This window comes from Catharus ustulatus, chromosome Z (assembly GCF_009819885.2).
Source record: "Catharus ustulatus isolate bCatUst1 chromosome Z, bCatUst1.pri.v2, whole genome shotgun sequence".
NCBI lineage: Eukaryota > Metazoa > Chordata > Aves > Passeriformes > Turdidae > Catharus > Catharus ustulatus.
The window spans coordinates 1,593,229-1,620,524 of record NC_046262.2 but is presented as its reverse complement, the minus strand read 5'-3'; the positions used below and the strand labels follow the sequence as shown (position 1 = coordinate 1,620,524).

Sequence of the window (27,296 nt, the reverse complement as noted above, 5' to 3'; positions counted from 1 at the left end):
TCATGTCTGGAAAAGCTGCCATGTTGCCAAAGCAAGGGCAATAGGAGGTGTGGGGCAATGTGTGAAGGCTGTGTCTTGGGTAACAGCAGATTTCAATGCACAGAGGAACTCAGTTTTAATGGAGAGTGGAAAAATCAATTTATCTGTGCAGGTTTCTCTTGCAGTCCAGAGGCGTCAGTACTGCTTGACTTCCTGGGATCAACCAGGATATCTCACTGGTGGATGCTGAAGAAGAGGTGGGAAGGGGTCATGGCCTTGGGCAGGAGCCATGTCACTGGGTCCAGACTACTGAAGTTAACTGTGAAATTGTCCCACTGGCTTAAGTCCAGTGACATCAGCAGGCAGTGTGTAATGCCCCAAATTCTTGGCTAACCAGATAGGGCTGGAGAGACTGTGGATTGGCAGAATCTCTTAACTAAATTTAGAATTCATTTTCTCTGTGCTGTGGAACGCTGTGTCTCGCTTGACTTGCCCATCCTTGGGTCCAGATCTGAAAGAAAACAAGAGGGATGACTCTGGGAGCACTTTTAGAAATTATAGAATGTTATGGGGGTGGAATGGGCGTTAAAAATCACCCACCTGTTCTGTCACTGTAGCTCTTGATGCAAAGTCCCTCTCCAGCTTCCCTTTAGGCTCCCTTCAGATACTGAAAGGTTCTGTGAGGTGTCCATACAACCTTCTCTTCTTCAGGCTGAACAGGCCCAACTTTCTCAGCCTGTCTTCGCAGGTGGGGTGCTCCAGTCCTTTTATCCACCTCACAGCCTCCTCTGGACTTGCTCCAACAGTTGTTTTTGTGGGGAATATGTTTGGGGTTCTCCATCCCATTGACCTGGTCATGTCATAGCCCAGGGCCAGTTTGTACACTGATTTTGGCTGGGGTTGTTCACCATGCTGAGGATCTGTTGGGGCAGATGGATGCTGGCTGATGCTGTAGACCCTGTTTTTGTTTTTCTAAGAGACAAAGAGAAAGCAAGAGATAAACACTGGCCTTGCCAGTGAGTTCATGTTGATGTATGCCTGCCTGATGAAGGAAGAAAGTAGACCTCAAAGTGGGGTGACCTGCCCATGACAAAAGAGCAGCTCTGAGAAAACCAGTCACTTTTCTGCCTGTAATTGCTGGATGACACTTCCTCATTTAGTGAATGCAGCCCTGCTCAATTATGGTTAGACAGGACTGCTGAGAAAGAAATCAATTCATTTAGCTAATATATAGGTGTAACTTTCTCTGGGACTTCTGTTTGGGCTTGGCCTCATAAAGCAGCAGTGCCTCATGCGAAGCAGACACCTGCCTGAGTGTCAGGAGGTCTGGGAGGGAGTTGCTTCACTGCTTTGCTGCCTGCTTTGGAGAGCTATTGCTGCTTACTGAAGATGGGGGATATGTCTTCTGGGCCTGGTGTCACCAGTGACTCGTATGGGAGTGACTCGTGTGACATCTTGTCACCCTCATTTTCCATCTGGGTAGAGAAGACCAGGTGATGCCTGTCTGTCCATTGTAGAGCTTCCCACACTCTTATTTTTGTGAGACTTTATTCACCTTTGAGGTCTCCATCTTTCCAGGTTTGGATGAATAGATCAGTCAGTGCTGGAGTGCTGGAGGGAAGGGACTACATGAGCGATTTCCTCTGAGGCTGGCACAGGACCTTGCTGACGGGTTTCCATAGCATGTCTGGAGTTCTCAGTGCCAATCTGAGAGCCCTCAGTGTTCCTCCTCTTCATCCTTGTGTGTAAACAGGCGACCTAGCACATCCTTGGCTAGCTTGGCTCTTCCAGTGTTGCCCAAAAAACACAACCACACAGGCTTGGTCCTTTCCCAGGTAGTGCAGAAAGATGATGTAAGGTTCACCTCCTACTTACAAGTTCATCAGGTCCTTTGGTGCTGTGTTGTGACAGAAGTATAGATAAAACCTCTCCTTCCCTGGTGGGAGAAGAGCTCAAAGTGATGTTTGGTGTCCCTTCTGCAGATTGGAGAGGGCTGGAGAAGATGGACATAGACCTGGGAAGGAATGGAGCAGAGTCAGAGGAGTTGGGGTTTCTGCATGACATTTTTATAACAGTCTCTGATGTTCTCATGTAATACTTTGAGAAGAAAGAAGCTAGAAAATTTATTAAGATATTTACAGTAATCTTATGGTTGTTTTGTTGTTGGGTTATTTTTAAAGGAGTATTTTGAGTTATTAAAATAATTAAGCTTTTGGTTTTCCTTAATAAAATTGGAGTGGTTTTTCTAGAATAGGTCTAGGGAGATACTTGGAGTGCAGTGCAAAAATTCTGCGTAACAGGAGGATTTGGCAGCTGCACAAATTGGGTGTGTGAAAACCTCCACTGCAGAAAAACCTCAAAAAGGGGCCTTTTGCACAATAGCTGTTTTCTGTTCTGATCAGGAATAAGATCAAAGTAGAGGAACCATTTGAAGGACTAAGGATCTCCCAGGTGCAGATGTCAGACCCCTGTTATGCTGGGGAATATCTCAGAGGTTTTTGGGGACCTGAGAACTCCATCAGCTTCCTGTTGTATATCCTCTGACCCACCTATAAATGCTGTACATTGAATATTGAAATTTTTACATACAATTGAACATGAATCCCATCCAGAATCCGCTGATACCTTCAGGACACTTAAAACTTGTGCTGCTGCCAGGGTTGAGCTACATCTCTACCAGCACAGCCCACTTCACCCATACTTATCTTCACTGAGACCAACCACGTAGGTGATCACTGCGTTTCCATTTATGGCTTCTGCACTGGGGAAACTTATCTTTTTTTTCTGCAAATAGGATTTTCAAACTTGCACTGAAGCAGCAGAAAATTTTAACTCTTGAGCTGGCAAAGGCAGCAGGATTAATTAGTTCATGCCTCAAAGAGCTCGCTGCAAAGGTGAAAATTGCAGTGTAAGTGAAACATATGATTATTGCTAATTAAAATGCAAATGTTAGATTTGACAGCGAGTTTCCAAAGAAGGACTGCTGGCAGTGGTAATGTGTGTGAGCCTGGCTGTTCCTGAGAAGGTGCAGAGCTTGGCCAGAAGGATTGTCGTGGGTTTGAGCAGCTTCTGGGAATCAGCCTCTAGAGGGGAGGTGTTTTCCCTCCCAGCCCCAAAGTGTGGCTTGGAGGTCCCATCTCCTGCTGATGAGTGTAGACCACAAATGGTAGGTGAGGGAGCCCAAATAAGATCTGGGAGCAAGAGTTCAAGACTGTTTGGGGAATTGGGAGAGACTGGGAGAGCCTTGGTTTTTTTGAGGGTGCGACAGAGTAACGGGGCCAGGTGAAGGGGAATTGGGTCAGAAGGAGGCAAGGGATGGAGTGCTTCATGCCATTACAGCTGTTTCTTCAGTGTTATCAGCTTTGGCAGTCAATTCTGTTCCTGCAGCATGCTGGGTTTGTTTAGCGGAAGCTCATGGTGATGCAAGGTGGAAGGAGAGCAGTGCCACATCTCACCAATGCCAAGCCACAGCTTTCTGCTAGAACTCCAGCCAGTTCTGGAGTTTGAGAATGAGTTTTTATGGGCTTTGCAATGATGCTGGTGAAGGGGTTTTGCTGCTTGGGTGGTTTTTTAAGGAACAAACACTACCTGCATCCTTTCAGCCACTCCTTGAGCATCACCCGTGAGGTTGGTGTGAGCAGCCCAGCTCCCACAGAAGGTCTGCAGAGAGGGTCCATTTCACCATGAAATAGCTTTATTACAGGACACAAAGCCACCAGAAATGTCTGGGATTGTTTCTGGGGTCGTATTTTCATTTTGGAGATTTCAATCTCCCTCAGTAAGGTACCAGTAAAAAGTTGTTCATCTATGGCAATTAGTCAGAAATTTGGGGTAAATACTGAGCTTGGCTGTGCTGGTGAGTTTGAAAATGAGTGTATTCAGGCCATACTCAGTTTGGACAGTTTGCATCTTCAGCAGACATTTCAACAGATTTTAGTGTGTCAATTTTATTTTCAAAAAATTTGTTTTTCAGTATTATTATCAATGCTTGATAAAGATAAGGAAGGTAAACAGGGTGAAATCTCCAGGCCATTAATTGGAGCCAGGAGACAAGCTGGTTTATTGAAATCACCTGTGATTGTGATCTAACTGGTTTGTGCTGTATCCAGTGTCTTTTCTTGGTGGACATTGATGCATGGTGATACCAATATTCTCGTTTCTCACAACGGTTTTATTGTGGCCAATTTCATTTATATACAACTTGAAAACCAGATAATCACCTCTTTGAAGTCAATACTGCAATGTGTTTGAACTTGCTTGAAACTTGCTAGGTTTTAGGGTGGAGAATGTCCAGCTGGGGTGCTGCAGAAACCAGCACTGGAGTGTTTCGCTCCCAATGCCTTGTGTTGGGTGAGTACTTCCATGATTCATGTGTGTGAAGGTTCATGCTGGACCACTGGATAGCACCACCTTAGATGGTTTAGGTTCTGCTGTGCAGCTGTCTCCCTGCCTCATCCAAGTCAGGAGGCAGTGCTGGAGCTGGGGCCTGGTCTGTGTCCTGTAATTAGTGGCCTGGACTGGGCTGTTGTGTTCAAAAGCAGTTTGAGTGGTGAATCCTTTTGGCTTTTAAGGCCAAGGTGGCCCTGCCCTTGCATTGCCAGTGGCAGTGTCTCCAGGACCTCGGGTAGCCCCATGAGAATGTCTGAGACATGAGAAACCCTCTTGAAGTTGTCAGCTCTCACACCAGTCCTAAAACATAGGCTTCCCTTTGTATTTCCCAGATTTTCAGGGTACTTGGAAGAGTTGAGTATTCTGCACTTTGTGATATCCTGGGATTTTAATCACTTTAGGTCACTTCAAAAGCCTCTCTCAAGCCTCTGAACAAAGCTTTTGGAGCAATTACCTTGACAATATCCACCTTTCTCCCCAAGGACCTTTTGGGGTGTTTGGGTAGAGCTGGTCAGGTGAGTTATTCTGGTTTTCAGATGAGTCATTATGCCTTGAGGGCTGAACAAGAAACCTGCAGTTTGATTGACAGCACAACAAGTGAGAGAATAAAGGAGAACATCAGGCACAGTTCCTTAAGAGGCAAAAATAGTCATTTGTGAATGTGTTTCCTGGTGAACTACAAGAGTCCTCAGCCATGTGAATAACTGTACTCCAGCAGTGGGCTGAGCAGTGGGAAAACTGACTGAGAAGTTGGGGCCTGGGAGGGGAATGGAATGGAATGGAATGGAATGGAATGGAATGGAATGGAATGGAATGGAATGGAATGGAATGGAATGGAATGGAATGGAATGGAATGGAATGATTTCGGTTAAAAGGTACCAATCATCATCCAGTCCAACTGCCTGCTTGATTCAGGGCTGACCAAAAATTAAAGCATACAACTATTGGCTTTGTCCAAATACCCTTCAGCAGCTGTAGAGTATGTGACATTGATGAATATGCATAATTAATCCTCATGAAGATAGAGAAGGTAAGTATTTTTTTCCCCAAGCATACACTAGAGCATGAGGGCCAAATCTTATCTTCATCAGAGCCTCCCACAGTATCATCCCTTTGCAATGTGTAAATAGAACATGCCCTCATAGGAAACCCCGCAATCAGGATGGTGGGCATGGTTTTGTAGGTGCAGGCACAAGTGGCCTGGGAGCTGGAGCTCTCCTGTTCCACTGGGTCAGTGGTTTTGGAGTGTGTGGGACGGCGTTGCCCTTGACTAAAGCAACCTGTTTGTTGTTTTCAGGAAGAGTGGGATCACAGCAGCAGTGGGAGCACAGGATCCCGGCCAGGGTCGGGCTCCAGGCAGGGCTCTGGATCCAGGTCTGGCAGCCACAGGAGAAGCAGCCAGTTCAGGCAATCAACCAAGGTATACCTGGTAGTGACATGCTGAAGCTGTGTCCTGTGCTTGCTGCTTCTTGGAGGTGTCCCCCTCACGACATGTTTGTGGTGCGTGTCACACGTAGGCGTGGGTGCATGTCAGCTGTGAAGGACGCTTCAAAGACTTGTTTAAATTCACTCACAGTGTGTGACCCGCTGAGGTGTGCTGAGTGGCTTAGCATTGGCAGAGAAGTCCCTAGTGAGCTGGTAAAGGGCAAAGGAAATAAGGATTTTATTCTGTATTTGAAGTCTTGGAGTATTTCAGTTTTTGGAAATCAAGAAATATCTGTAATTATGTGCTAGCAGGTCTTCATTACAAGGTGAAAGATGAGTGGACAGCACATAGATGTCAACACCATAGGTGTTAAATGGTGACCTTGAGTCCAGCTGCTTTCTGTGTGAGTTGTCTGCAGGGCTAGATGGGGAGTTACCTTCCTACCCTGCCAAAGACTGTAAGAATTCACTTCTTATAAGGTTTTAGGTTCATCCTTGAACTCAAACTAGGGGCCATTGCTTTTAGTTTCAGTCAGCCTGTGTCCTGTCGTCTCTTGGAGTTGCTCTCCTTTATGGACCTGTGAGCACCAGTTGTGCCAGAAGTGGATGACAGACTGAGGTTTGGAACCAGTGGTCAGAGTCCTGGTCCATTCATCCATTTCATCCTCTTGAAGATCTTGAGGAAATAGCTTTTCCTTCTGAGCCATTCTGTGGTGGGAAAGGACCCACAGAACTAGGTTCTATCTAGAAAGTGATGGTCCTTTTTGGTGGGAATGAGGCTCAATATATCCTTTCCTCTTTCAGCAGGGATAATACTGTCTTCCTCAAAATTTCTGTATTTTTATCTGTATTTTTCAAAACCTGCAGTTTTCAATGAGGAATTCCCAAACTGGAGCCTTTTCAGACAGTTCAGTATCTATCTCATCTTTTTTTATTTTCTACCAAAGTGCAGCCAGGGGTTTTAGGCAGCTGAGAAGGAGGAAGAGAGGGGGAAGCTCCTCAAGCTCAAAACTGAAAAATGCCTAAGTAATTCATGGCACAGGATAATCCCTGAATTCATAGCAGGGACCCAGGTGGCCACTTGGTGTTGCAGTGATGATTTAACCTGGTTGCAGTTGTGCAACAAAGGGCATGATTTCGTATTTTTTTTCTGGAGGATGGGAACGAGGCGAGAGGTGGGACGCTGAGCTGGGCTTTAGAAAGCTGCTGCGTGCATGCAAATGCTGACTTTGTGGGGAATTTGCTGAAGCTGCATGCATGGTAAATAGCCAGAGTCCACGTGGGCCTGTCCCTGTTTGTGTGGGCAGCTCCAGGGGCTGGGCAGCAGTGGATGGAGGTCATTTGTGCTCACAGGGGCAGGAGGACAGAGGTTGTGGATGTGCATTTAAACCACAATGTATGCAGGATCTGCTTTACTGGATGTGTCATCTCTCAGTACTGGTGTTACTCTTGAAAGCGTCTCTCTCAATTATCATTCTGAGTGAATTAATTTTCAGCAGTACTAACTCCTTCTCAGTGAAAGAGATTATCTAAAGCTGAGGGTTGGGTCACTGGGAGTTTCATGTTAAAATTGCTGATGGTTATAATTGCAGTCCTGGGGGGGACTGTCAGCAAGTCACTACTTTTCTTAAATACATGCAATTTTTAATCTCTTTTTTTGTACCTGGATTTGAGAATTATCTTTTTTAAGTCTTACTATTAAGTCTCAGCACTGTGCTGTGATCATTTTAGTAAACTCCCTGCAGCACAGGGCTGCAAGGCTGCTCCCTGTGAGCTGACACAGGGACTGGTTCTAAAGACAGGACACAGAAGACCAAAACGGTGTCTTAAAATGGCCACAGTGACTCACGACTTAATGACAAGGGTGTTATCACTGGGCCCTGGCGCCGTCTTTGTGGAGTCTGGCTAATGCTTGGAGTGTCTTCAAGATGTTATGGGGACATCTTCCAGAAGGACCAGGTTTGGGTGAGGGTATCCAGCTGCTGCCTTGGACCTGCAATGGATTTGTCTGCAGGAAGAGGTTTCTCTTCTTTGTGTGATAGCCATGATAGCCTGCACATGCGTGCTTCCATTATACTGCATTTGGATACTTGTAAGGATTTAAAAAACTAATTCCTCTCCTTGGTGGGAGAAGTGTGCTTACATTTGCCTAAAATAAAAAGCTCATATTCTGTAACTTATCACGGGAGTTATTATGTATTTCTGGTAGTTTGTTTCTGAGCAGAGACATGTCGACTTGCAGATCCCCAGGGGTTAAAATCATAATCCATAAACCCCTTGGAGGAGACTTAAAAGGGAGAAGTGTGTCTGTGTTTGGAGTTTCTGGTGTCTAAATTGGTTATGCTGGAAATGGCTGTGAAGTGTAACCATCTGTTCGCTGAGGACATGTGTCCCTGACATTGGTTGGGAAAGTGTTGCTCACTTTGTGAGCAGATTGAGTTCTGGGACATCATTAAGAGATGGCCACATTTTTTTATGGGTTTCTGATGTCTTGGTTAATACTAATAATATTTGAAAATAACAGAAATTATATGACAGGGAATAGGTGGCATCCACCTTCTTTAGCATCTGTTTTGCCAGAGTGGAACCATTTGGACTGAGATATTTAAATAATCTGAACATGTGCAAGATTATGAGTAATCTGAATAAGAAACGTTATGGGGAAAATTGGTTAATATGCAATTCCCTGTGTGCAATTGAATGTATTCATTCAATCCATCTAGACTGAGTCAAGTCTGATTTCCTGGATGGTCTTGAATGGCAAAATCCAACCTCCTTTACTTCACTCGTAAAGTGTGGAGAGGGCAGCCCTCTTTGTGCAGGGAGGACAGCTGATGACTGTGAAGGAGCTTTGAATAACACATGTGAGGTCTTGGCTTTAGATGCTGATCCTTTGGGTTGTCCTTTTTGACAAAAGCAGCTGCACAGGAATATTCAAGGTGTTTCACAGTTGGCTGGAGGTTTCTTATAATACCCATGGAGAAAGGCCTTGGTGGTGCTGGTGCCAGCAGCTGGACAGGAGCCCAGGGTGGCCAGGTGGGCAAGAGGCCAGTGGCCCCTGGGCTGTGCCAACCAGGGTGTGACACAGCCCCAGGGCAGTGCTGTCCCCTGTGCTGGCACTGCTGGGACACCTCCAGTGCTGGGGACAGCTCTGGAACCCTCAGGACAAGAGAGACACCAAGGGACTGGAGCGTGTCCAGGGCAGGGAACGGAGCTGGGAAGGGGCTGGAGCCTCAGGAGGGGCTGAGGGAGCTGGAAAGGGGCTCAGCCTGGAGAAAAGGAGGCTCAGGGGGGACCTTGTGGCTCTGCACAACTCCCTGCCAGGAGGGGACAGCTGGGGGAGTTGGGCTCTGCTCCAGGGGACAGGAGGAGAGGAACGGCCTCATGTAGTGCCAGGGGAGGCTCAGACTGGACATCAGGAGGAACTTTGTCATGGAAAGAAATGTTGATCATTAGAATGGGCTGTCCTGGTGTTGGTGGAGTCCCCATCCCTGGAAGTGTTCAAGGAATGCCAGGATGTGGCACTCACTGCTGTAGGCTGGGGGACAAAGGGGGTTCAGGCACAGACCCTGGAAGTGTTCAAGGAATTCCAGGATGTGGCACTCACTGCTATAGGCTGGGGAACAAAGCGGGGATCAGGCACAGGTTGAACTCGGCCTTGGAGGTCTTTTCCAACCTAAATGATTCTGTGATTTAGTGAATCTCAGCCTGCCCCCTGGACCTTGATGGGTCGTGGTTGTGGACACGGGGCAGGAGGACGGTGCTGGAGTCAGAGCTGAGTTTGTGCATTGTCTGCTCCTTGTGCACAGCTCTGTGTCCCCAAGGCTGAAATTGTCACTCCTTGCCTTCACAGCACACTTCTGCAGCACGTGAGGGGTCTCTGCATTGCATGGGTTCACACAGGAACACAGAGCCAGGACTCCTCCGTGGCTGTGGGAGAGGCTGTGCCCTGGTCAGTATAGCTCTATGTGCCTCCCACCAAATAACCACCTTTCCATCTCTCCTAGAATGGCAACAAGGACAGCAACCTTGACATGCTGGGCACAGACATCTGGGCTGCCAACACCTTTGACTCCTTCAGGTAAGCTGGTTTTAAAATGCTTTAAGAAAAAGATGGACTCGTAAGATGGAATGTGCCTTATTTTAGCCCTCACCAGTGTGTCCATCCTGGTGATGGACCACCAGGCACCAGAGAGTACCCTGGTAGTACTGACATCACTGCTCCTCCTCTCCCTCCCCATTTAGCCTGTGGCACCAAACAGAATCTATTTAAAGCATCCTGTGTGCTTTGGAGAGGCCACTGGATGGGCTTGCAGTACAAACACCCGAAATCAGTATCGGTACAATTACTTGTAGTGACCCCAGAGCTGCACAGGCAAGACTTGAGTCAGCTCTGGGCTGCTGCTCTGGGATTTTACTCTCCCATTAGCTGGAGGTACCATCATGTGTTGACTTCTTAGCTGCCAGGAAGAACTCTTCAGCTGCTGTCACAGTGTGGGGAAAGTAGTGAATCCTTTCTGTCCAGTTTTACAGATAATCTGCAGGTGTTGAGTCTCTGAAGCAGACAGGTTGTGCAAGACCACAGATAACATCATTTCATGGACCTGTTGTGATACTCTCTTGGTACAGAGAGCAAGTATATCTTGCAGAGTGTTTTCTGTATCAAAATTAGAGGCTTAGATCAAGCAGCAAGAGCTCTGTGTATCTAAAAAACAAGAAAAAAAAATTAAAAGAGATGCGTCAGTGTAAATTGGAGGCTCACATCCACGTGCTCTGCAGCAGGGAGTGGGGAGTGGTGCTCCCAGAAATGCCAGCTTTCCTTGTCTGCAGGCTCTGATGTGTCCTCTGCTCTTCAGATCAGCGGTGTTTAACTAGTAGTGGAACTTCCTTTCTCTGTTTTTCCCTGTTTTTCTCTCCTAGTGGTGCAACGTGGGACTTGCAGCCTGAAAAACTAGATTTCACCCAGTTTCACAGAAAGCTGCGAAACACCTCCAAACACCCATTGCCTCACATAGACAGAGAAGGGTGAGTGCTGTGTCTGCAATACTGTGCTCTCCAGGAAGGTCTTTAACTTCTCCTCTGCTCTAGGAACTCTGGCTTGGTGGCACACCTCAGGTAGAAGACATGGGAAGAAGCACTGGACTATTTAGAGTTTGAGAATGCCATGATCATGACAGGAGTCTGTCTGACTCCTCTGTCATCCAGTTCTAGGCTGGAGTGGAGTTGTTCTCTGTATTTTTGCATTGCCTGATAGATCTGGATCCAAGTCTCCTAGACTCTAGGGTGCTAAATTTAGACATCTCTGGATATTGGAGGAAAGATCCTGGCTCAGTGCTGACCTGGTTACACTACCTGTGAAAGACAGGGCTGTTCTCCCCAGCAAGAGTTCAGGGAAGGAGAGAACAGCAACATGTTTCATAAAACTGTGAAATCATTCAACAGCTTCTTTTGGTTGTGACAGCCTCCACAACCTTCCTTAGTATTTTTGGATTCCTTACTGGTTGTTGGTCAAACCAAATAAATGTGTGGTGGCACTAATGGCTCACCAGTGTTGCTTAGATGGATGTCACCATTTCCCTGCAGGTTCTCTGCAGATGTAGAAACAATCACTCCAGGTGGAGGTCAGGCTCTCCTCTTCTCTCTTCTCTTCTCTTCTCTTCTCTTCTCTTCTCTTCTCTTCTCTTCTCTTCTCTTCTCTTCTCTTCTCTTCTCTTCTCTTCTCTTCTCTTCTCTTCTCTTCTCTTCTCTCTTCTCTTCTCTTCTCTTCTCTTCTCTTCTCTTCTCTTCTCTTCTCTTCTCTTCTCTTCTCTTCTCTTCTCTTCTCTTCTCTTCTCTTCTCTTCTCTTCTCTTCTCTTCTCTTCTCTTCTCTTCTCTTCTCTTCTCTTCTCTTCTCTTCTCTTCTCTTCTCTTCTCTTCTCTTCTCTTCTCTTCTCTTCTCTTCTCTTCTCTTCTCTTCTCTTCTCTTCTCTTCTCTTCTCTTCTCTTCTCTTCTCTTCTCTCCAACCCTCTCTTCCTCTTCTCTTCCTCGAGGAAGGAAAAAATTAGAACAGAACTAAAAGGTGGGGGTGCAGCTGATGTTCCATCACTGCCTTGTTTGCAGGGATGGAAATCTTCTCTTGGAGATATTTTTCTGCTGATAATTTGGTTTTGCCAAGGTACTGACCAGTGCCATATGCCTGGTCTGCACTTCTTGTTTAGAAGACAAGTTTAGAATTGTTATTATAACAGTTGATTTGGATCAATTAGAAACATCTAGCCAGGCCAGAAATCCCATACCAGCCCAGGCTCAGCCTCTTCAGTTGGCTCCTGTACCATAAACAGACAGGAAGACTCAGATAGCCTTTTTTTTTTTCTACTCAGTACATAAGGTATACTGCAGGTTTATAAGAGCAATTTTCAGAACATTCAAAACAATGTAACACTAAATTTCTAAGTCACTAAGTCTCTTAGTCGAGTTCAATCCCATTTTTCAGACAAGTTTGAAGAACGAGATGAAGAGGCCCTCTGTAAAATAAGGCATAATGTGCTTCTTCTGTAAAAGAAGATATAATATGGTTGATGGCACTTGCCAGGTGATCATGTCAATGACACCTGCTATGTGCAGGGAGGATGGAACAGGGTTGGTGTTACAGTTTTCCTCTGGTTCCTGTATTGTGAATGCCCACATTGCAAACAGGTAAAGGAGGTAGTGTGGAGGAGAGGTATTTAATCACTTCTTAATATTACAGCTGTAAAAGTGGAGTAAGAAGTAGTGTATCTGCAGAAATTTAAGCAGATGCTATCAGCACAGAACAGTGCATGTCCCAAAATGCATGCCATGTAAATAACCTGCTAGAACAGAGGAAGCACAAAGAAAGACAAAATTGTTCTTATTTTTTCACTTCTAAAGCTGACTGTATTGTGCATTCATCAACTCTCTGTGATGAATCTGTGCTGAGATTCAGCTTGTTGAGCCTCCATGAGTCTCCACCTGCTAGCTAGGCATTTTCCCCTCTTGCTTGAATGGGAAGCTTTTTTTTAACAATCTAACTGTGCAGTGAAAAAAAAAAAATAGGGGGGTAAAAAAGGACTATGCTGTTCAGTGTGTGTTTTCAAGACTAAAATAAGCATTTTATTCCTTAGTCTGATCAGTTGCCCAAGGCTGGCCATGTAGTTGCATCCAGTTTTGTGACCTCAAATGGCTTTTGTTTGGGTGAAACATTTTCCTCCAGGAAGACACCTGCTTTTATTGGAAGATGCTGTTTGTTGGCAAGCTGAATAATCAAAAGGGGAGCTGTTAAGAGAAAGTGGGGAACTGTACTATGTTTCTGACCTGAATTCATCTTTCACTGGCTTTATTTTCCAGTGCTCACTCTCGCTCTGCTTGTGCTCTTCCAGATCAAACATCCTTTTGTAGCTGGTATTTTCTCTTCTTTCCAGGTATTTCCCAAGCACATGCATCATTTGAGTTTTTCAGGTACTCTAAGGAATTTCTCGAACGCCTCTGAAGTATGATGCCAGTGCTGCCTGTGGTCCTGTAGCTGGGGCTCAGCCATGCTGTCTCTAGAGGAAAGCTGCCTTCATCCCCCTAATCCCTGCTTCCTCTTCATCCCCTACCTTTAGCATCAGAAATTCAGCCTGGGACAGCCCCACCCTTTTCAGATTACTTTTTGTACAATATGTTTGTGGTCTGACCTGCAGCTGGCATTATTTGTGCCCAGATGTGTGACATGATTTTTCTCATCTATATCAATGCTTATTATATAAAAATATCTTTCAGATGTGTGTTTCTGTATGTGTATGCCACTATATTTTTACCTTGGTAAGTCAAAGTCAGGATTTTATCTATGATGGAAAGTCAGTTATTGAACCCATCTTGTTTTCAATAAATACAGAATCACAGAATGGTTTGGGTTGGAAGGGGTCTTCAAGACCACCTAGTCCAACCCCCCTGCCATGGGCAGAGACATCTTTTACTAAACCAGGGTGCTCAAGTTGATTAAGGTTAATTAAGTTGCTTCCCTTCAGCTTGCTGGTTTTTGAGCCTGATACTTCAGCACATGCTGTTTTTCTCAATTGTTTCTTCCCATTTCCTCTAAGTCCAAGATCTGTTTTTCTCTGACTTCTAGGCAGTGATAACCTGAGTCTGCTGCTACCAAAGTCTCTACTATGTCATATTTAACAATATATCTTGCTTCTAACTGACAAAACAAAAATTATCATTCTTGCATAATAAAAAATATTATCTCTGTTTATGAACGTAGAAGGATTATATTTATTGACTATTATTTTCTTCTTCTTTATCATCACAAACTCTTTGCATCCACCTAGTAATTATCTTTGGATTGGCTTTTTCCTTTCTTGTTCCAAGAAAGTCCTTCAGCCGCCAGTTCTGTGTATGGTGTGTGAGTGCTTGACTTCTCATCCCCATTTCTTTGTCTTTCAAATTGTCTGTTTATATTTGTATCGATTGCTGGTTCCTGTCTGAGGTGTGTGTTTGCTGATTTTCAGCGCCTTTCTCAGCAGGGGAGCTGGAGCTCCTGTGGAGACCAGCAAATGAGCAGTGCTTCAAAGGAAACGTTTCTTATTACTCTTTTTGTGCTCTCATTTCTGCTGTCCAGGTGGGCTGTGCTTTCAGTTTTACTTGGTCTGGAAATGGAATAACCCTGGGCTCAGGACTGCCTGTGGATTTCTCACTGCTGCTACTACCAAAGTGTTTGCAAGCTGTGGCAGATGGTGCAGGTGGAGAGGACTGAGCAGTGCATTTAATTTTGTATTAACAGCTTTACGCCTGCGTGGGAGTGTTTTGGAGGCACAGCACACTTGCTCCAGAGAGAGCCGCTTTGTTTCCATGAAAGGCCTTTGCAGTAACAACTGATATTCCCCTTGTGCCATAACAGAAAATTAACTGTGTCTCCAGTGAATTTTCACGTGCTTTTGTTTTGTTTTTCTCTTGCCACAGGCTTGGAAAGGGGAAATACGAGGATGGTGACAGCATCAACTTGAACGACATAGAGAAAGTCCTTCCAGTGTGGCAGGTAGGTGATGAGGACATCTACCCCTGCCACAGTGGGGGCCAGCAGCAGCCCTTCCCTGCCTTGTGTTCCCTTAGGAAGCCTCCTCTGCAGAAAGCTGCTGGGCTGTGGTCCTTTGGGGGTTGGGATGCAGATTTGTGCCTGTGGTTTCAGGTGTCAGTGTTGGCCAAGGGCAGTTACCACGGAGACTTTGTTGGGAGGTGATACACTGAGCACAGTATATATCTATATATGTGTGTATGTGGATGTACATGGCGCTCATATGTTGAAGAAAAGGAGATTCTGAAAAGGATCAACCCCTCCTGGCAGCTCCAAAATAAATTGCTGTCAGGAAGCCAGCAGTGCCTGTGTGCTGACCCAGGTATTGCCCCTTTGGGGCGGTGCCCATGTTTATATGCAGGGTAATCTACATGAATGTTTTCTGCAGCCTGTTCTTTCCCCAGATCTCTCTGCAGTTTTGGCAGTTCTGGTTAAATGACCTCTGATGCATGGATGTTGGGGAATAGCAGGATGAGACCCCACAGTACAGAAGTCAGGCTGAATAAGTCAATTTGTCAGCATAATGTAGTTTTCCATTTTACAGAGCAGTAGTCATCAAAGGCACTGAGTTCCCTGAGCTAGGCAAGTTTCAGAGGATGCTCAGTGTGTTTTTGCTGAAGCCTCTGCCTCCAGAGGCAAGGTTGAAAACATCTCATGTGCTGTGTTAGTGTTACCCTTTCCAGTGCTGAGCCAAGAGCTTGCAGGGCTTCTTGCTCACGCGTCGTGCAGGCAAAATCTTTGCTCATCCTGCAGACCATGTGACATTCTGCCTTACTGTTTCTTTTGGGTGAGTTATTTGGCACTGAACACATGAAGGAGTGGAGAAGGGCAGCTGACTTTGGCAGGGAGAAGCCCTGCCTGCAGCTGCTTCCTGCTCAGTCTCTTCCATGTTTGGTATGTCTGGACTTTAGGTCAAGGGGAAAAAACATCAGGTTCAGCTGATACAAACCCCATTAATTCTGCAAAATAAGGTTAGTTTCCCTGGGGAGTAATTGGAAATGAAGAATCAAACCATCTTTGGTGCAAAGAGCTCATTACCTTCAAGAGGATTTTAATCAACAGCTGTTAAATAAGCCAGGTCCTCCTGGTCTGGTTATCATTTCATCATGTCCTAGAAGTGCATTGAATACAATGAATTCATTCCAATATATACATTAGTATCTGGTCTAATTGTTAGTGTGACATCTCTAAATTGGAAGACCTAGTGGAAATGCTGGATTTGATGTTTTGTTTGTGCCTCAGGCAGACTTGTGCAGTGCTGCATTAATTTGCAGACATGGTTACCTTGGCATGTACAGCCAGTCATGTGTGTCTGTGGGAGCTAGGACCCAGGTGGCTCTGGGTGAGGTTTTGTCTTGTTCAACATGGACAAGTGAAATACTTGCAGACAGCTGGTTTAATCCTGACATATCATTGTTAACTGGATTTGAATGCAACCCTGCAATGCTGACAGTGATTTTACTGCTCTTTATCCCTTGTTTTAAATGGCTCTGTGGAGCAGTGGCTGGGGGGAGGCATAAGGGAAGGTATTCCATTATGTGAGCCTGTGAAAGGAAAATCCTTCACCCCGTGGGGTTGTCCCACGCTGTTATGTTCGTGTTGCATCCTGAAGAAGAGGCTTTTCAGGTTGGTGGTATATAAACTCCTGTTCTGACTGTGTTTGAGAGCTCATGGGTTGCTTACAGCAGGTGTGCACAGATGGAGGAGCAAATCTGAGCATCCTCAAGCCGCACTGGGGTGGTCCCCAGTGCAACTGAACCTGTCTAAGCATCCTCCAGCACAACTGGGGTGGTCCAAACCTCCTCCAGCACAACTCAGATGGAAATGTTTAGCTGCTGGGTGTCCTTCAGCAGCCATGGAAAGGTTAAAAGCTCCCCATTTGAGAGAGTTAGGGAGTCCTGCTTGCAGGCTGCTTGGAGATTTGTGTGCATTTGGTTTTAAGGTGTGATAGACACAGGACATGAATCTAGAACTAATCTCCAGTGTACGTCCAGGTCAGTATCAGTATGGGTACCCACAGAGAGATGCAGAGATGTCCCTAATTAAGCAGAATTTTCTGGTTGTCTGTGGGTTGAGCAGAGTGTCCTGGATATCTGGATGTTAATATCCCTATACGTGAGTTTTTACTGCTGGAATCTGTCAATGGTATTTTAACAAAATATTGCCAGGAAAGCCTATGACTATTTGGCAATTAAAAGGTGGAAAAACAAACAAAAGAAGACAAACCCAAGCAACCTTTCCTCAGATCCTCTTCTTTTGTTTGGAATTCGTGCATCCCAGTCCTTGGGGATGCTCTCACAGCATGGTGTGCTCTGCCATCTCGTGGACATGCACAGGCTTCACAATTCCTTCACAATTCACAATTCGAAGCTTTCTCTTACCCCATCCTTTCAAAATCCACCTGAGGTGTTTGTTTTTACTGGTGAATAGGTTTTTATTTTTGAAAGCTTCATGGCTAGGAGCTCATGAGGTCATTGCCTTGGCTCTGCTAATGAGCCATAACCTTTTCATCTCTCCTTACTCATAAGAGTCTGCAGTAAGATTTGGGCACTAATTCACCAAAGTGCTGCCAAAAATTACTCTTTTGAAGGTAAGTGTTCTCCATTCATAAGATCTGCCTTTTACTGCACACCAGGGACCATCTACTGCATAGGGAATTGCAGCTCAGGTGCAGAAAGAATCTTTATTATCCTCTCTATTTTCACATCAGCTCTTTTGTTGAAGGAGACCACATAACCACCTTGGCGTCATGAAGACGTCACAGGGAGGGCTGAGTCAGTGTCTTTTGCTTTTGCTCCCTTTGCCAAACACTTGGGAAGTCTTTCAGGCTTGGGTGTATCACATCCAAGTATTCTGGTCCCAGATTTAGTCTTCAGAGTCCTTGGCAAGCAAACTCTTGGCAAAATCTACACTTACCAGAGAAAATAACTCAAGAGGTCGTGTTCTGCAAGATCACAGGATCATGGAATGGCTTGGGTTGGAAGGGACCTTAAGGCTCACCCCCTTCCAACCCCTGTGCCATGGCAGGGACACCTTCCACTATCCCAGGGTGCTCCAAGCCCTGTCCAACCTGGCTTTGGACACTTCCAGGGATGGAACAGCCACAGCTTCTCTGGGCAGGATCCACCCCAGTCCTTCCTGTGGAACTGCTGTAACTCACAAAGGACACAGGAGGCTTCATGTGACAGGAGTGTGCTGTGAATGCTGCTAAACGCAAGCTGAGAGTTTTGGGACATGTCCCGAGTGTGTATTGCAGAGTTTGCTGGACTCGTGCCTTTAGGATGGGCTTACCCTCCTTCAAATGCTGGGAATGTGCCTTCACTGCCCAGCTGCTCCTTGTTTTGTGTTTTAGGAGGTAGAAATGGGGCACTTCTGAAAGGCATCTTGGGCTTTATTGTTGTAGTGAGATGAACTTGGAAGATGGCACTGATATCATTTGGTTTGGCATCTTACTGCCTTCAGCTCATCTCCTTCCGTTTCCTTACTGATTTTTGACCCTTTTTGTCATATGCTTGCAGTTACAATAAACTGCTTGTTTCTCTTCTGGCTGCAGTCGTCATCCAGCTTCCTTGTTGGAAGAGAAACAAGGGAGTAGCTCCTTAGGAGAAAGGCAGACTCCCTAAGTTGTTCACATTCCTCTTAGCACCACTGTGTTCCTGATTTTGTCCAAACAGGATTAGAAGCACCAGGATTCCTGATCCGGTTTGTAGTTCATCCAGTTTGTAGTTCAGGTGCTTAGGCAAATAGATGTGTTATTTAAACTATTTTCTTTTTTTACACATGCCTGTGTTTGAAAGCAAAAGCAAGCAAGCTGCAGGTTATTCTTTTAGCCTTGAGGTTATGCTGTTTTCCTCCTGGTGCTGAAAAACCACTTGGATTGAGCGACCTACAGGCAACTTCGCCCATTTTCCTTGGGACTCTTTCTCACTGACGAGTATTTTCAAGTCAGACCTTACAGTTCAGTGTGGAGATGGTGTGAGTAAAGCTGGGACCTGTGCATGGGCTGGTCATTTGGGATTCCTGCCCCAGGTGGAACTCACTGGGACATGGTTTGTTGCACTCAACAAAGTGTAGAGGTCTGGGAAGGGCTGGATGATTCCATCCCATGTCCTTTCCCTGTCAGCTCTGTAAGGTGCAGAGATGGACCAGTTCACATGTGGACTTGGTCAGACATAGAAGGTTCCTGAAGAGATGTAAGCCAACCTAGGTGTCCAGGGCAGAGGACAGATGATGGACAAACAATGACTTAGCTGTCACTCTGCAGGGAAGGAGGGGAGATTGGTGTCCAGCATTGGTGTGAGGGCTTGTTGCTGGGTCCTGCAGATCACTGATCCTCCCAGGGGGTGGTAGCAGGAGAACAGGTCTCTTCAGTGCTCACAGACAGGTCTTTGGTGGTGGGGTGTTATTTACTATCACCATACACAGTTGTCACCTCACCACCTCCTGTCTTGCCTGCTCTTTCTGCACTGCAAGGCTTGGCAGTTCTCATTATACCCAGCACATTAAGCAACCCAGATTCCTCTTTCACAGCCTTGGCCATGGTAATGTGGCCCTCTCCTGGCAGGCTATTCTGATGGATCTGGGGTGAGCTGATCCCTCTGCATGGCATACCCTCCCACTGGGAATGGCCTGGTCAATGTGGTGTGTGCCCCTTGTGCTCTGTGTCCCTGCTGTCAGTCACGGGGTCTAACCCTGATGTCCTTTATATGTCCACCACTTATGGAGAGGTTGGGGTGCCTCTCTAGGAGCCCCAGAAGGGGGGATTACTTCTTCCTGCCCCCACTTCCTGCTGGAGTCTGCCCAAAGTGTGTGGGCACAGCACTGCCTTCAGGGAAGATTTCTTGCCCGACAAGCCCATATCCCAAGGGTCTTTCCAATACAGTAACAGCTAAAACCACTGTGGAAAGTCCCTGTCAAAGAGCCAAGACTTACTTGAATATAGGTCACAACATATTGGGAGTCAGAGCTCTGCTCCTGAGTAAAAAGCCTTTGGTTTGCCATGGCTTCCAGTGAGACACAGGCTTTCTGTGGCCCTTTTTTGTTGCATTTAACCCAACTGACAGTGACCATCACCTGGGGCAGAGAGGGCAAACTGCTGTGGTCACCTGTAGCCCCTCCTGCATCACTCCCATGCCAGAGTTAAGGCCACCATTGCCAAGGAGGCAGATGAGGCCATGGAGAACTCCAGAGCACTGGAGATCTGGACCAAGACTGTAATATCCCGTGCAGGGCATCACCTCATGGTTCACACGGACTGTGGTGGCAGAGCACAGTCCCTATGATCCCTGAAGTTACAAACCCTGAGGGCTTTATCAGATGTGCAGGAAAGAAAAGATCTTCTAGTGGGTTTTTCAGATTATGATGGTCTTTCATACCACAGAATCAGAGAAATACTGAAGTTGGAAAAGACCCATAAAATTACTGGGTCCAACCATTCCCCTAGCACTGCCAAGGCCACCACTAACCCGTATTTTCAAGTGCCACATCCACGTGGTATTGGATGGAAATTTCTCTACTGCCCTGGTCAGCCTGTGCCAGGGTCTGACAGCCTTTTCCATTAAGAAATGTTTCTTAATATCCAACTTCCTAATACACTGTGACAACCTTATTCAATGCATAAGCAAAACACTGGAGAAATGGTCAGGAACTTTGATGTTTCCATTATTATTTTATTATTATCATTATTATTTTTCTCATTATCATTATTACAAATGTTTATCATTATCATTATTACAATTGTTGTTGTTATTTTTATCATTATTATGGTTATTGTTGTTGTTATTACTATTATCGTTATTATGGTTCAGAGCGGGTTCCTGATTGTGGAGAGTGAGATGGGCTCTCCCTTCTCAGGGCTTCTGTTACTCTTCTGGCTGTCAGGCAGATATTGCAATGCTGACTTATAATTCCTGGGGATGTCTTCCCAAGCCCCCCACTACAAATCAGGGTCTCTTTGCTCTGTGGTCAGCACAGACATCCTGTTTTGTAGTGTCTCCTGGTGCTGCTGCTGGTCAACTGGGCAGAATTAGGGCCAGGCTGCTGTGCTTGCCAGGATAGGAGGCAGTGGGATGTTTTCACACCCCAGCTGATTGACTGGTTTGGGTTTGGGATGAGCAGGGAGGGAAGGTGGAAGGGACAAAGGTGGTTTATGCTCACTCTGAAGCTTGGCAGTGTTTGGTGGCCGTGGGGACAGAGCTGGTGGAAGAGGGGAACCTTGCAGCACTAGAGGGCACTGCGGCCTCGCTGCATTGGCCCAGGAACGCTGCTCTGGGCAGAGGAAATTAGGCTTTTCCAAAGGCTTTTTCCAAGCAGAAACCGTACTCTGCAGTGTCTCTCACCCTCCTGTGCCAGCTCACTCTGCTGTCCATCCAGATGAGTCCACCTTGGGCTGAGAGTGCGTGTCCAGCTTGGGAAACCTGCAGGTGTTTGTACCTGGGTCTGAGTTTGGGTCTGAGCTGCATTTTGGCTCTGAGCAGAATGAGGTTAAAACTGAAGGTATTTGTGACTCCCTCAGTTACCAAAGCCCTGAGGAGGGCTTGTTCTTAGGGGTTAGACATGTCCCATCCTACTACTCTCTGGAAATCCCACTTTGCACACGCATGTACTCCATGTATTTCCCATGGGATGCTGCAGCAGGGCTTGGTCTGGCAGGATGCTCCTCTCACCTGAGCAGTTCCAGATGTGCTGAGGGGTTCTCCCTTTCTCTGGAGGTGCTACTGCCCTGTCAGGGGTAGGATGTTCTCCTGAACACCTACATTTCCATCTGTCCCTGTCTCCCATCTTCCTGGTTGTACCCACCCCAAGTTAAGGAGATCAGCCTCAGGAGGAGCGAGATGGGAACTATGGGTTGCCCACTGCTGGACCATCTCTGTTCTTTAGGTCCCAGTTTGCCAGCCGCTGGTTTGTACCACAAAATAATATCAATAATGGGATGTGGGTGGTTGCAGATTTTCCTCAGGCTGAGATGACAGAGGGATGGACCAAAAAGATGTTGGAACTAGGCTGGGCTTACCAATAGGAAGTGATGAGTTTTGGGTTCATGACCAGAGTCATAAAGCAACAGGGGTATAGGAGAGCTGTTCCTGGGAAGATGATGAAGATGTTTTACTTTTAGAAAGTCCACAAGTAGTTTTAGTCCTGTAACTGCAGTTTTCTGGGGAATTAACTGGTTTGGGCAAGGGGAATTGTGCTGGGGTATAAATAACAGCTCAATAGGCATTTCAGGCTCAAAAATGTCACCACATTATGCTCTGGCTTAAACACACCAGGGAGCTACTTGGATTTTTCCCAGCTTTACAGCTGACTTCCCTTTTAGAAAGGTTTGCTTTTATGCAGCTATATAATATCCAAAGCAAACCTGTTTTGGTTTTTCCCAGTCATTTCTATAGACTCCAAAACACACCCCTTAAATCCTGCCTGAATTTTAACTTCTCAATAATGTTACATTTTCTTCTCCCTTGTTTTCTCAGGGGATTCATTAGAAAACTGAGAGGGTTTTTGCTGCACTCCCTTGAATTTGCTGAATATTTTCCTGCAATGTGGAAGTAATGTGGAGGAATGATTAAATTTTTAAAACGTTATTAAAAATAGCCAGGAAAAAAAATATCCAGATTTCTAAAGATCCAAAGTAAAAACTCAATGTCACTTTGGTCAAGCAGCTATTTCTGCTGGCTTGGCTATTTCCACATCCTAATCCTCTTCCCTGTAAAAGAGATGAATTTTTAATAAAATGAAGGGAAGGAAGGAATTTTCTCTCAAAAAAATTTTAAAAAGTGGGCATACCACAGGACCAGAGAAGGGAGACGTGCATACATCCCCGTTGTGAGAGGGACCTGGAGAGCCTAGAAACACCTCACTCTCTAAAAATCCTGCTAATGGGGGATGTCCTCGTCCCTAGTCCGACAAAATAGGAGGTTAATGTTTCCTGCCACATTTATAAATTTTTTCTTAACCAGAAGATGCTCCCCCACCCTTTTCTGCTGCCTTTCCTCTGATGTTGTGGGAATAGAAAGCAATACAATAAATGAGACCAGAAGTTCTTAAAATGCGAATTTCCTGCCTGGAGGCAGCAGGTAAGTGAATCCCATTCAGCTTGGAGAGATGTATATATAGCTATGGGTGTAAATATAGGTATTTAGTGGCAGGGTAAGTGTTTATTGCAATGCAGGGTGGTTTGGTCAAAGATTGTCATTTAAGTGGGAAATTTATTGCTGCACACGACGCCTGGATGTCTCTTCCACAGGGAAAAATAAAGACTGTTTAGGAAGGGATTAAATGGTGTTCTCACTGTGGTAGCAGACCAAGCTCTGTAACCCAGAGGTCCTTTTAGTCCTACATTTGTATCGTCCCACATTTTGTGACTTTAAAAAGTACTTTTGGTGGTTGTTTTTTCCAAGATCATGAAATGGTTTGGGTTGGAAGGGACCTTAAAAGCGTTCCAACTCCTCTGCTCTGGGCAGGGACAACTTCCACTAGACCAGTTTGCTCAGAGACCCGTCCCATTTGGCATCGGGACACTTCCAGGGATACTCCATTAACGTCTCTGCTGGCTCTGGAAATGGCTCGAATTTACACATGCTGGCATGGTCAGTGAAAGAAAATTCTGTGACCTCCCCCAAATACCTTTGCTGGATGGTGGGCTTGAATTATTTCATTTGGAAGAGCAAATCATCCACACATTTGGCCACATGACACTACCCCTGTGTCCATGTGTCCCAGGGTTATTCCTCTTTATCCTTCTCCTGTTCCTCCTGTTGTGGAGAAACTCTTTATTGTTGGCTTGCTTTCTTTTTCATTCTTTTTTTTTTTAATAATTTTTGTAATGTATGAGCAGAGAAATCACTGGAGAATGATAAAGCTTCATTTCTTCCTGCTTTTGTGACCCACTTCATTATTTTGTTTCTCATTGTATATTCTTCTGAGGCGCCCTGTCCAAACGGAAAGAAAATATGTGTGGTTATGGGAGCTGTTTGTTTCCCTTTGACTGGGAAAAATAAGACCCCTTGGCTGGGCAAAATAAGCAGGTATCACAGAAGATATGGATTGCTTCTGCTGGTTAGTTCTGGAGAAGTGACTGCTGACATTTGCTCCATCATGCATCTGTGAGCAAGATTATTTCCTAAAGCTGGTGGGCTGTGTGTGCCTTCAGCTGGCCAGCCTTCCTCTTGGTGCTCTGCACAAATAAAATATAAAAATACATATTCCTTTAAGTTTAGGTTGCTGCACATTTTCTAGATGAGAATGTTAAGTTTTGGGGTCATTACTTACAAGTAAATGGTTTGGAGGAGCAGCAGGAGAGATGAGACACCCTGTCTTGTTGTTCCACAACAATAATCCAGACCAAAGGCAGTTTTTAAGATTCAAGTGTGGAACACAGATATGCCCATGTAATTCAGAGTGAGTTCAGGATGATCTCCAGGTTTCCAGCCTGATGGCACCATCCCTGCTGCTGCTGGACACCCTGGGCACACCACAGAATGGCAAGTGGCTGCTCTGCTCCAGCCATTGGGCCTATGGTTAGTCAAAGTTTGATTTTCCAAGGTTTTCTTCTTGTTTGGGTTGTTCCCATCTCTGTTCCCCATGGAGCTTGTTCAGCCCTGCATCCAGGATTTTAGAGCTGCTTGACAGGAGAATGTTACAGGGGAGAGTGAGTCTGTTCTCCCAGGTAAGGAGTAACAGGACAAGAGGAAACAGCCTCCAGTTGCACCAAGGGAGGTTTAGCTGGATATTAGTGAAATATTTTTTCATGGAAAGGGTTGTTAAGCATGGAAATGGGTTGACCAGTGCAGTGGTGGAGTCCCCATTCCTGGAGGGATTTAAAAGCTGTGTGGATGTGGCACTTGGGGACATGGGGTAGTGGTGGGCTGGACACTGCTGAGGGAATGGTTTGGCTTGATGATCTTAGAGGTCTTTTCCAACCTAAATGATTCTATAAGTGTATGAGTCTGTCTCTGGAGTACACAGGCTGGAAGACATCAGGGATGTAGAAGCTTCAGGATTGCCTGTGGTTGTAACAACTGAGCCTGCAGGTGATGGAGAACCTGGGGACTAGGCAGGTGGCTGTGCAACCAATGTGATAAAAAATCATCTCCTTGTATGCAGATTTTTATCTGGAAGCTTGATGATGTGTTTTGATACCTGGATTGTTGTGATGAGGTTTCCACTTGTGCTTTATTTTGCTGTCAGAGCAAAGCCAGCTCCATGTGCCTCAAGGCTTCGGGAGGCAGTGCAGTCTCTGCACTCCCTGAGCCAGCAGTGTCCCGGCACAACAGGTCACCACCCCGATAAGCACACAGGCAAGGAGTCAGGCTCACACTGAAATGGTATTTCAGCCAGAAAGAGCAAAGGGGGTAAAAAAGTACCCTGACCATCAGTATGAGAGTGGCCACCTTCGTGTTGTGCGATCCCAATATCGGTTTTCTGTTTTATTTTTTTATATGGTTGGCTTAACAATTAAAAGGCTACACTGCGCTTTGGTTTTTCCAGTCTGCTGCATCGTGTGACCCCTGTGACTCCGAGCTAAGCCTCGTTATATAATGGCGGGGTGTTTTTTTGGAAAACCTCCATTTAATCCTTTCGGAGCAGAATTTGCTGTTTTTGTTTTCTTTCATATCGTCGTCTTGTTTCCCCCCTCCGCCTACCCCTTCCCCGGCGGGCGCACGCTGGAGGCGTCAGTCTGGGAGCAGGGTCCTTTCTTCCCTTCTTTTTTCTTTTTTTTTTCTTTTTTTTTTTTTTTTTCAAATCTGCAGAGAAAGGAAAAAAAAAGTTTATTTTCGTTTGCTTGGATTACAGCGCCTTTCCCCACCGTCGGGGGGAAGGACTACGTGATGTGCAGCAGGTATTTTGTGAATGGAGCACAACCCTGTGACTCCCCGTCGCTTGACCGAAGGGGGAGGCAGGGGAAGGAGAAAGAAAAAAAAAAATAATAAAAACCACCACCCAGTGACTCCATCTGACTCGTTTTGGCTGGAAAACTTTTTCAGCGCCGTGGTTCTTAAGCCAGGAGGAAGCTTTCTTCTGGCCCAAGAACAATAAAGGGGTCAGCAGCCTGATCCTCCCTCCTACACCCTCTTCCTTCCATTGTGAGGGGTCTGTGCAAATATCCCAGGCTGCTTCTGCTGGGGCCTGAGGGACCTGAGCTGCACATGTGACATTAAAGAGAGACTCCACAAACTCAGTAATCCTGCGAAAAGGAAAAAAAAGAAGAAAGAGAAAACAAAATGAAGTCTCAGAGGAGCTCTATTTCTGGTATAGTGTTACGCCTGGAGAAATTGCCAGTGGGTGTTTCTCATGGTGGGGGGAAATCCGTCCCCTTACCCTGCCTAGGTGCTCCTTGATACCACAGCAGCGTCTTCCCCACTTGCTCGACAAGTGGCCAAATGCACATCCAGGAGAGGTGAACCCTCTTGTCCCACCAGCCCTGCAGCTCCTCCATTTCTTGGATCATCCAAGAGGGGGAATTTCTGCTGCTCCCATAGTGCAGGTGCAAGGCCTGTGTGCTGCAGGTGTACAGGCTCCAGCAAGGATGGGGTTTAAGGAGCCCAGCTGCTTAACATGCTGTTTTGGGGATTCACCACCACCTGCCAGTGCTCTCTTTTTCAAGCCAGCACTTTTAATGACTTACTCCTCAGATGTATATCACAAACCATGAATGTCTGAACCAGCAAATCCCTAGGCTAAAAGGTCTTCAAGAGGTGCTGTGGGGCCACAGCAATGTGCCCAGCAGTCCTCTCTGTCACAAAGGCCACCCGCATCTCTCCAGGAAGGAGGTCATACACTGGTCAGAGGGCTGCTGTGGCTTCTGTGATACTTCTGTGAATCCAGGGCAGTCACAAAACTTGCAGTCTACCCTAGGTTCTGCCACCATGAGTGGTGATTCTCTTTCCAGGTGCTATCTGCCAGGCTAGATGGTATCTCCTCCCAGAGGAGAAGGTGGGACCTGTGGCCTTCTAAGAGAAGTCAAGTTCAACTCAGGAAGCCACATCATACACCAAAAACCTGATGCATTTGCCAGAGGGAGAGCGTGTCATGCTCATCAAGTTGTAGGAACCCACCTTGTTTTTTTTTTTTGGACACAATTAACCATCTAGCGGCATGTGTGACCTCGTGGCGGCTCGCTGGCCCTTGGCACCGCGCGGACCGCGGTGGCGATCTTGCCGTAAGGCAGTTCCTGCCGTTATTATCTCCTCGCTGTGTCGATAACGCTCTGCTGGCGATGGCCAGGATTTCCTCGTGCTACAGAGCTTTCCTGAGGATCAGCTCTGCGAGCGGTGGAGGAAGCAGCCACTGCGAGATTGCTCCTGGCTGCTGAGAACGCGGTGGCCGACTTCAAACGTACGTGCGACCTGACATGATCCGAGGAGCGCCGCGCCGGCTCCTCTTTCCCCTCGTCAGGGCGGGCGGGTGGAAACTCCTCTTCTCCTGCAAGTGCTCCGAGAGCTGAAGCGAGA

The 27,296-nt window shown here is 46.2% G+C and overlaps 1 protein-coding gene across 4 annotated transcripts in view; it reads left to right on the top strand.

Annotated features, from left to right (window-relative positions):
* CTIF (cap binding complex dependent translation initiation factor) overlaps positions 1 to 27,296 on the top strand; it is a 141,279-nt gene that overhangs the window by 35,092 nt on the left and 78,891 nt on the right. For 3 of the 4 annotated variants that reach the window (XM_033085919.2, XM_033085918.2, XM_033085920.2), the window contains exons 4-6: positions 9,801 to 9,874; positions 10,714 to 10,818; positions 14,736 to 14,811. In XM_033085919.2, coding sequence (XP_032941810.1) covers positions 9,801 to 9,874; positions 10,714 to 10,818; positions 14,736 to 14,811 — 255 coding nt within the window. The remainder of the gene's footprint in view (positions 1 to 9,800; positions 9,875 to 10,713; positions 10,819 to 14,735; positions 14,812 to 27,296) is intronic. The other variant, XM_033085921.2, reaches the window with a different exon arrangement.